At 53.7% G+C, this 10,522-nt stretch overlaps 1 protein-coding gene across 1 annotated transcript in view; it reads left to right on the forward strand.

Moving 5' to 3' along the window:
• LAMC3 (laminin subunit gamma 3) overlaps positions 1-10,522 on the forward strand; it is an 86,253-nt gene that overhangs the window by 50,988 nt on the left and 24,743 nt on the right. The window contains exons 9-11 of the mRNA XM_045288521.1: positions 1,571-1,681; positions 2,915-3,107; positions 3,322-3,440. Coding sequence (XP_045144456.1) covers positions 1,571-1,681; positions 2,915-3,107; positions 3,322-3,440 — 423 coding nt within the window. The remainder of the gene's footprint in view (positions 1-1,570; positions 1,682-2,914; positions 3,108-3,321; positions 3,441-10,522) is intronic.

The raw sequence follows: 10,522 nt of genomic DNA on the forward strand, positions 1-10,522 counted from the left end.
CTCTGACAAATTTTATAACAACCCATCATTCAATTGTATTAAAGCACACTTGTACATATGTTGCCATCCCCATTTCCAAGACATTTTCTTTCTACTTGAACCCTTGGTATCAGCTCCTCTTTTTTTCCCCTGCCACCCTTGTGAATCCTTAATCAATTATTTATTATTATTGCTATTTCGTGTCTTACACTGTCCGTTGTCTCCCTTCACCACATTTCTGTTATTCGTCCCCCTGGGGGTGGGGTGGGGGGCTATATTGTGATGGGTTTCCCCTTTCACCACCTTCGCCCCCCCACTAGCCCCCCTACCGTCATGATATGGCTGCTCCCACTACTGTTCCTGAGGGTTTTATCCATCCTGAATTCCACGTGTCCAGAGCGTTTATCTGTACCATTGCGTGTGCTCCAGTCTTGTAGGATTTGTGTTCCGCCGGTGCTATACTGCACCCTGGTTGAAGCGTCCCTTCCCTGTAACCCTTCTGTGGGCCGATAGCCAATTGTCTGAAACTAGCTCTTGACGAGAGTAGACAGCCCCATCTTTCTCCGACTGAAATACCAATCCAAACCAAACTCACGGCCATACAGTTGGCGCCAACTCATAGCGACCCTCTAGGGCAGGGTAGAACTGCCCTTGTGGGTTTCTGAGACTGTAACTCTTTATGGGAGTGGAAAGCCTCGTCTTTCTCCCATGGAGTGGCTAGTGGTTTCAAACTGCTGGCTTTATGGGTAGCAGTCCAAGCCAAGAAGGTCCTCCTGAGCCAGTCAACCAGAAGAGACCCAGAGAGCAGCGCTGACCCCGAAGGACACTTCCATTGAAATAACAATTTTTTGTTTTTCTTTTTTTTGGGGGGGTGGTGGTGGTGGTGGTGGAGTTTGACCTTGCAGAACTCCTGAGCTATCTCAGGGAACTCAAGGGCGTCCAGGCGGTGCTTCCAGAGCTGCCACCCAGGGCCCTAAGCCCATGGTGGGCCCCCTTTTTCAGACGAGGACCCAGCTTCAGAGAGTTTCAGTAACTTGCCCGGAGTCACACAGGCAACAGGTAGCAGTCCAGTGCAGTGCTGGACAAGCCCTGCACCTCCCTCCCTGACCTTGTCCCCTTATGGTAGCTTTTGGGCCTCTCAGACCCTTGGCCCCCACCCCATTCGCTAGCTGCCCCTGGAGAGCTGCCCCTTGAGGTCACTTGCTGTATGGAGGCCCATTCTCCCTGTCCTGCTGTCACCGGAGGGAGGGCTAGCTGGGGGGATCAGAGGGCCTGGGTTCTCGACCTGGCTTTGCAGTGGGGCTAAAGGTACATGCAGCAGGAATGGCCTTGAATGGTGGGTATGATGAGGTCACAGGTCACAGAGAGATCCTGATGTCCCAGTGCCCTCACTTTGGTGGTCTTTGGGCAGTGTCCCCCGTGCTGTGTTCAGGCTTCCCCCATAGAAGGCCTGCTGGGTGAGTGCCCTCGGGGTGCCGTCCTTAGCGCCCTGGGAAAGGTGTGGAGGGGGAGAGAGGCATGCCTTGTTGGACTGTCCTGCTGACGGTGTGTGGTGTGTTTGTGTGCTTGTCTGTCTGTGTTTGCTACCTAGGAGCCGAGGGCTGGGGAGCCAGAAGTCGTGGTGGCTCAGAGCACCCCGCACAATGGACCCCAAGGGGGGTCCTCCTGAGCCCAGAAGATGGGGAGGAGCTCACAGCACCAGGTACCGCCCCCCTGCCTGCCTGCGCTGGCCCTGTGTTATTGTGCTACTGCTGCCATAGCGACGTGCATCAGCTAGGGAGCGCACACACTCCTGCAGGTCAGAAGTTCAAAATGGCCCCATGGGGCTGAAGTCAAGGTCAGCAGGGCCGTGTTCTTTCCGGAGGCTCTAAGGACAGATCTGTTTCCTGGCCTTATCCAGCTGCTGAAGGCTGCTCACATTCCTGTCTCGTGGCCCCTTCCTCTCTTCAAAGCCTGCAAAGGCCGGATGAGTCTTTCTCAGACTGCATCCCTCTGACGCTGGCTCTTCTGCCTCCGTCCACATTGCGGGACCCTTGTGATTACCCAGGAGCCCCAGAGGCATCGTGGTTATGCAGTTGGGCCACTTGCCGCAAAGTCAGCAGTTTGAAACCACCAGCTGCCCTACGGGAGAAAGATGAAGCTTTCTACCCCCGTGAGGAGTTGCTGTCTCTAAATCGTCAGGGACCGTTTGAGTCTGTCCTACAGGGTCGCTGTACATCAGGATGGACTAGACGGCAGTGAGTGTTTTCAGTTTTGCGATTCCACTGGGTGCCCCTGGGTAGTCCCAGACCAGAAAGCTCCAAGTCACTGCCATGAAGTGGCAAGTCAGACGCATGTCGACCTTGGCCCCCGTCGATTTCTGAGACAGTAGCTCCTTATGGGGGTAGGAAGCCTCTTCTTGCTCCCAAAGAACTGCTGGTGGTTTCAAACTGTTGACCTTGAGGCTGGCATCTCAGTACGTACACCACCAGGGCTCTGCTTGCTTTCAGATCCATTGACTAGCGGCCTCAGCCCCACCTACACCTTCCCAGACCCCCTGTTCATGGAGCCTGCCGTTCACTCACACGCACGCTCCACTGTGTCATTGGACTTCACCGCAAAGCACAAGTTCAAAGGCAAAACTGTCAAGCTGGTCAGGAGAGTGACGGTGGAATAGTAAGCTGAGCTCGGGGCCCTGAGGGACTGGTACACATGCGTGTAGAAGAGGAGATCCCTGTAACAGGCATGACTCCAGGGCCTTGCTCCCCAGTCACATAGAGTGTCTGCCATCAGGAAAGGTGGGCAGGGTGCCCTTAGCATCCGCCAGACAGGGAGCCATTGTGCTGCCGTCTTAGAGAGGTGTTAGCTTGTTTAAATGTTTGCTTGCCAATAAAAGCCACATCACTATTGAAGGACCAGAGAAACAAAAGCTAAAGCCACCTTCTCTTGTTTTCAGAGAAGTTCCTGGGAGATCAGAGGTTCAGCTATGGGCAGCTCCTCACTCTGACCTTCAGGGCGCCCCCGGGGGCTGCCCCACTGCCTGTGCAGCTGAGGCTGGAAGGGGCAGGCTTGGCTTTGTCTCTGTTGCCTAGCAACCTATCCAGCCCCCAGGACACTGGGCAGCCTGGAGAGGTGCAGCTCAAGTTTCAGTAAGTGTGCCCCTCTGTGCCAAGGTGGGTGGCAGGGTCCCCGCGTTGGGCTCAGAGGTCTGCAAATAGTCCCCACCCCACCCCAGCCCACCCCTTGCCGTCTGGGGTGCCAGTGCTGTTTCCAAGGCCCCTACCCTCCCTCCCTCTGCCTGCGGATTCTGGCAGCCACCTGCCCCCACGCTTGGGTTCTCATCTTGACCCTTCTCCCTGCCAGGATGCAGGAAACCTCAGAAGATACAGAGGCTCCGCTGCCCGCCTTCCACTTCCAGAGACTCCTGGCCAATCTCACCACACTGGGCATCCGGGTCAGCAGCCCAAGGCCAAGTCCTCCAGGTCAGTAAGGATGCTGCCAGCTGCCAGGCACAGGAGAAGCCCCGCAGCAGGGGTGATTGCCCCCATCCACCTGCACTCAGAGTCCGGGTCACTGCCCGCAGACCGACAGTCAGTATGGGCAGTGGAGCTGGCTGTTGAGGCAGAGGCGGGAATGGTCCGGTGCCGCTGCTGAGGTAGACAGTTCAGAGCGGCAGATCCCAGGCCGACAAGGCAGCCAAGAACCATTGGATACTGTCGCTGCACCATCACAGAAGCCACCATCACTAGGGGCATGGGTCTCTGCCTCCACCCCCACCCTACTGGTCAGGGCCAGCCCCACCCTACCCCACCGGGCAGGCCAGGAGCCCACCTGCGGAGCAGGTCCCCCTCCTGGCCACTAGTGAGCTCACACCTAAGCTGCTTCACCAGAACTTGAAACTGAACCCCCAGCGAATAGATTCGGACTCATGGTGGCCCTGCTCTGGGGACTGGCTGTCTGCGTTGAGTTGCTTCCTCCTGACTCATGGTGACCTGTCATGTCCACAGTAGAGCTTTTCCAAAGGGTTTGCTTGCTTGTAATCTTTACAGAGACAGTTAGCCAGGCCTTTCTCCCACCGGGCTGCTAGGAGCAGGGTGCTAAGTCAACACACATCACTGATCTGTATTTGTGTCCACCCCTTGCCCGGTCACATAGGGATTCCACCTCCTACTGGCATGACACGGTGGTCCCCTGCCCTGCCCCTGGCTCCTTCCCTCCCCATAATGCACTTGTCTTCCCCCTTGGGCGCTCACTTGCTCACCCCATACCCAGCTGCATGTGCCTGGACTGGGGATCCCATGGGGCCTCCGCCTGGAGCTTTGGGGTCTGCTGCTGCTGACCCCTCTCCCGCCGAATGCTGCGGGCAGGCCTGACCAGGCAATGCTTCACTCTGCGGCGGAGACTGGGCGGTTTGTTATTAAAAACTCGAAATGGGTTTTTATTATTGGCACCGCGGTGGGCTGAGTGTGCTGGGCTGGGTTCTCTGGAGAAGCACCAGGAGTGGCACCGCTACATGCGTACCAAGAGAAGTGCACCGAGAGAAGAGTGGCTCTTGTATGAGCCCCTAATAAAATGTTAAAAAAAAACAATAAAATAAAAAAAAGAAGAAGAATGGCTCATGGGATCGGAGAGCGGCAAAACCCGGCTGGCTGTCAGATACTGCGCTGGAGGCTTTTCCTGACTGGCGTGGCTGCCTGGAGCCAGAGCTCGGAGATCAGAGGCCGGGAGAGGCAGAGACGGGCCCGCTAGATCAGATGGCATCGCGGCTGCCGCAACAAGCACAAGTCCCGAGAGACCAGATGGAGGATCCCAGCCAGCAGGAAGGAAGTAGAGAAAAGACACCGTTCTCGGCAGCACCTCTTTTATATAGATATCAAAACGGACCACACCCCCCACGCCCCCCCACACACACCCCCGAGGAGATGTCATCAGGCCTGTAAGCGAAACGCGTTCACATTAGCACAGTGTGTTGAGGCTGGGTTCTAGAGAAACAAAGCCAGGCCCCTTATAGATATACATACATATGTATGTATGTATAAGAGGATAGGTTTACACCACGGCAAGGAATATAACAGCTAATTAGTCCACACAGCAGTACAGAAGGCTCATTGCAGTTCACTTTCGTGGAACAGTTAATATACTGGAAGTCCTTCAACTCACATGGTCCAAGGTCAAAGAAGCAGACAGAGGAGTCCTCCCTTGGGTAAGGGTGGCAGAATCTGCCTGCAGGCGGCAGGCAGCAGATCAGCAACAATTAGTAGCTCGGGAGCTTAGCAAAGCAGGCCCGGATGGGATATCGAACTCAAGTAACGCAAGATGACAGGAAACACCAGCCTCAAGCTCAAGGAATGTCAGCACCAGCAGCGTTGGGAAGCAGGTCTCAAAGGAGCCTCAAGCTCTAGCAACGTGATCCATGGGTTGGCTGTCCCACAGGTAGTGTAGCACACAGGTTGAGGCAGAGAACTAGTTAAAGCAGCAGCACGCTGGTCCAATCACCAGAGAGCAAGAGCTGTGCCTCCAGTGGGAGACTTACTGCCAAACCGTGGAAACTCTCGGCCAGGCCAAGTTAACACAACACCTAATTGTCACAAAAAGCAATACAGAAGCCAAAACCAAACCCACTGCCATCGAGCTGACCCGAACCCTCGGTGACCCAACAGAGCACATGAGAACTGCTCCACAGCGTTCCCAAGGCTGTGAATCTGTGAGGCAGCAGATTGCCCCATCTGTCTCCCCCCAAGCAGCGGCTGGTGGTCTCAAACCACCAGCCTTGCAGTTAGCAACCTGGTGCTTAACCCACTCTACCACCAGGGCTCCTTAACGCACTGCAGGCTTGTGTGAAAATCCCAACAGCATAAATGCATTGGTGTCACTGATTTTCAGTGTTGCTTCTTCTTTTCCTCGATCATGGATTTCCATTCTGATCTTAGTGACTTTCTCTCCTCTTCTGGGAGGCTTATCTGTTCTGCTTTAGCTCATCTCTTTAGGGTGGGAGCTGAGGTCACGGACCCTCTTTTCTGATGGGGCATCCGGATGTATCCTTTCTCCCCACTGCACCCCGCGGGATGGTTCCCATGGCACCTCCCCTCCCCAATTGTGAGATGGTGTGTCTCGCTTCACAAAGTTCATAGTGGATCACCCTTGCCTCCAGAGCGGGTCACAGTTAACTACTGGGGGCTGACCTAAGGATGCTAAGCAGATGTGGGCGCACACAGACGGTTTTTGTCAGGGTCTCGTGTCCTGGAAGGCGTACAGGGTGACCATCGTCCCGTGGCGTGAGAAATGCACCAGTCCATGCTGGCAGAGACCTGATCACAGCCCAGAGATGGGGAGAGCATATGAGCAGAATTCTTCCACCTGCTCCTGTGCTCCCTCCCACGCCCCCCGTCCTCCTCGCTGGGAGAAGGAGTCTCACTGTTTCGAACGGAAACAGGGAACATGGGAGGGAGTGGGAGGCACCATGTTGTATGGGGTTAAAGGGAAGAGGGAACCCCACAAAACATCACAGGTTCGGTAGGCGCAATTGTACGGTGATAATAAGTAGAGATTATAGTAAAGTCATAGAGAGCATGAGAGTTAAAGGATGGAGTCAAGTAATGGAGTCAGACGCAATTCATGGTAGCATATCTCACCTCAGCCCCGCTTGATGGTCCTCGTGGAGGGGGCTTAGCCCCCTCAGAGAAGAAGCCACTGCTTCGTCCTCCTTAGTCACCTTCTCCAGTCACCCTCTGCCAGCCACCCTCTGCCAGCCACCCTCCACCAGTCACCCTCAGCCAGCCACCCTCTCAAGAACCAGGGAGCCTCCTTATTTATTGCTAACCACGCATCATATTACTTTAGGGGGATCTGATTACAGAGTCATAACATCACAGAAAGGGGCAATGCAATTCATTCTAGAACAAGTTTGGTCATTCTGGTGTCTCATGCAATAAAACAGACAATTACTATTCTGGGAGGCACGCAAGTCCCCTGATAGCAGACAATAACCTGAGTCACAGGGAGGGGTAGCGACATAGGCAATACAATCAATAGGAGGGGGTGACCTAGGGGTGTGCCCACATTGGTTGTGGGATAAACAGTGGTGTCTGCTTGATCTAGACAGCTGATAATGGCTAGCTAACCTTGGTCATCCTTGGGCTGGTTTGCCCTCTCTGGTATCTCCTGCAAGTGAACAGACCACCATTATCCTTATCAGAAGGGAGTGGGTCTTATTTAGGGTGAGTCTGACTAATAGTTTAGCCACTATAGATGGCTGATGTTAAGGAGAATAACCTCTGACCTACTTTCACTGACCACCTATTGTACAGTCACTCTTAAGCAGCTAAGTCTGGTACATATTTTGGGGAGACAACTTAAGAGAAATCCTTCTGTTCCTCACAACGTTGCATCGTGGGGATTGCAATCAGTGACGTGAGACAGAAGGCATATGGGCTGTCGAATGGAAAACTGGTCGGCTCTGCAACCCTGCATGCAACCCACAATGAAAAGTGGAACTCCCTCGGGGAAGCATTAGACTGCTGATGTGGTTCGGGTTCAAACGTCCCCCCTGCTCTGAGGGAGAAAGATGAGGCTGTAAAACCCTCTATCGAGCTGCCAAGAGTGAGAACTGAGCCAACTCGCTGGTGGTGGGTTTGGGAGTTGTTGCTGTTCAGGGCCCTCGAGTCGGTGCTGGTGCAGAGACCCTGTGCACAGCAGAACGGAGCACGGCCCGTCCTGCGCCACCCTCGCGGTGACCGTGTCTGGCCCATCGCCATGATCGCCTTCCTTTCTTATGTGTTACATACATGTTTCCTCGATAACATATATGCTCATGTATACTATAGTGTTATCTCTATGTGTCTTTTTTAAGTGTACAATTCCGTGACCTGCGCTATTGTGTTAATCTGGGTAGACTAGAGAAACAAATTCATAGACACACACATATGTGTGTAAGGAAGAGGCTTATATACAAGAGGAATTGAACACTGAGAAAACATCCCAACCCAGTCTAGGGCATAAGTCTGATATTAGCCCACATGTCCGATACCAATCTATAAAGTCCTCTTCAGACTCACGAAACACATGCAATGAAGCCAAATGCAGGACGATCACAAGCCAGTGGGTAGAAAGTCTTTGGGTCCAGTGGCGTTGTAAGCATCTCAGCGCTGGCAGGGGTCTCTCTGTGGCTTCTCTGGCTTCAGAAGTCTGGTTCCATCCATGTGGCTTATCTTCTGCAATGTCTCCCAGGGAGTCGCAGAGAGAGAGAGGTGTCTTCCACCTCCAAGGAGGAAGTACCAGATTTCCCAGAATTCTCAGGAGAAGGCCATGTCCATGCAGAGGTCTCATTGGCTATCTCCAGAATGACAGCCTAGACTCCACCCCTACACTCTTAATCCTTCAATTGACACTAGATTAGGTGACTACCACAGCTATCTATTTATAAAGCTTGTTCATCACCTCAAACAGAAACTCAGGACTCGTTGAGCTAGAATTCCTCCTCCCTACACACACACACACACACACACACAACCATCCAGTCGATCTGACTCATAGTGACCCTCTATAACAATCTAGACCTGCTCCTGTGGGTTTCCGGGACTTGCAAACCTTTACCAGAGTAGAAAGCCTCATCTTTCTCCCTCGGAGAGGCTGGTGGTTTTCCGGCTGCTGACCTTATGGTTAGCAGCCAGGCTCGTGCCTCACTATGCCACCTGGGCTCACTTTCTCCTGCTCCTCGTCGCCGAAACCACAAATCGACCTTTGTTGCTGGCCTCTTATCTGCTCTAGATCTTTCCTGTAAGTGGGGCCACACGGTATCCGTCCTCCTGTATCTGACTTCGTTGGCGCAGCATGGCTCCCTGGTCCGTCTGTGTCAGATGTCAGATGTTGCTCTTCGTGGCTGAATAAGATTCCATGGGTGGCATAGGCCACGCTGTGCCTGTCCCTTCACCAGCTGTTCCCACCTGGTGTCTACCGTGTTTCCCCGAAAGTAAGACATCCCCCCAAAATAAGACCTACTTACAGTTTTGCCTCTCACTGAAATATAAGGTGTCCCCCCGAAAATAAGACCTCCCCGAAAATAAGCCCCCCTGAAGCTACCATGACTCTGGACTGTAGCGGCGGGGCGCCGCCACGCAGCTCACTGTTGGCCGCAGCGCAGCCAAAGCAGACAGGAAGTGCGAGGTCTCTTTTAGTAAAACAATAAACAATAAATGTGTACCGTATTCTTCTTCATGGAAAAATAAGACATCCCCTGAAAATAAGACCTAGCGCATCTTTGGGAGCAAAAATTAATATAAGACACTGTCTTATTTTTGGGGAAACAGGGTAGCACCAACCATGCTGCTGTGGGCAGCTGTGGGCAAGCATATGGCGCGCCACCTGTTTTCACTTCTTTGGGGACCACAACGAGGGGTGCAATGGCGGGGCTGTGTGATAACGGCGTGTCCCCTATGGAGGGCCCTTCCAGCTGCTTTCCCATAGCAGCTGCACCAGTTACCCCTCCCACCGGCCGTGAACCAGGGCTGATGGCCCCGTGGGAGAAAGGTAAGGCTGGCCACCCCTGTAAAGGGTCACAGCCTCAGAAACCCTGTGTGGGGTTCAATGAGTCAGAATTGACTGCATGGCAGTGGATTGGGGTGCTTGTTGGGGAGGGGGGCTGGAGAGGGGGTAAGGCGGTGTCTCACTGTGGTTTGGATTTGCATTTGCCTAATGACTGAGCCCACAGGATCCCTGGCGGTGCAGTGGTCACGAGTTGGGCTGCTAACGGCAAGGTCGGCAGTTCAAAACCACCAGCTGCTCCTCGGGACAAAGATGAGGCTTTCTATTCTCGTAAAGAGTTAGAGTCTGGGGAATTCACAGGGACAGTTGTGCCCTGTCCTGCCCGGGCGCTATGCGTCGGCTCTGACTTGCTGGCAGTGGCTGTGTTGTGGTTGTCATTTTTCAGTGGCTGCTGACAGTGAGCATCTTTTCGGGGGCTGGCTTTGCTCTGTGGGTATTTTCTTTGGAGAGTCATCAGGTTGCTTTATAGCGTTCCTGTTTCTTGCTGAGATTTTTCCCGTTTTTCAGCACCTGGGTCACTTCAGGGTTGGTCTTCCTCCGCTGTCTTTTGTTCTGGAATGTGGACATTTCCCTGTTTCCTTGTACGTCACATTGTTCTGTTCCTCTCCGAGTCTTGCTGAAGGACACGTTCAACTTCTGAACTGTGAATGCTTATCTCCCCTGCAGTAGGGCGCAGCAAACATATCTGTTCAGTTATGTTAGCCTCGGCTGAACACCCCGGTCTCTTCTGCGCATGTTGTTGCTGCTCTCGGGGACCATCAAGTCGGTGCCGAAGCCTATCGGCCCATGGACAGACCAAAGCCCCGCCCGGCCCTGCGCCATCCTCACACTAGTTCACATGTTCAAGTCCATTGCTACAGCCACTGTGTCGTCCATCTCCTTGAGAGTCTTCCTCCTCTGCGCTGCCCCTCTGCTTGACCAAACACGATGTCCTTTTCCAGGGACTGTCTGTCCTGACAATGTGTCCCAAGTACGTGAGATGGCGTCTCACCACCCTTGCGTCTAGGGAGCGCTCTGGCTGCAC

Source organism: Echinops telfairi, unplaced genomic scaffold, assembly GCF_000313985.2.
Source record: "Echinops telfairi isolate 266 unplaced genomic scaffold, ASM31398v2 ScPeMD7_22;HRSCAF=79, whole genome shotgun sequence".
Lineage (NCBI taxonomy): Eukaryota > Metazoa > Chordata > Mammalia > Afrosoricida > Tenrecidae > Echinops > Echinops telfairi.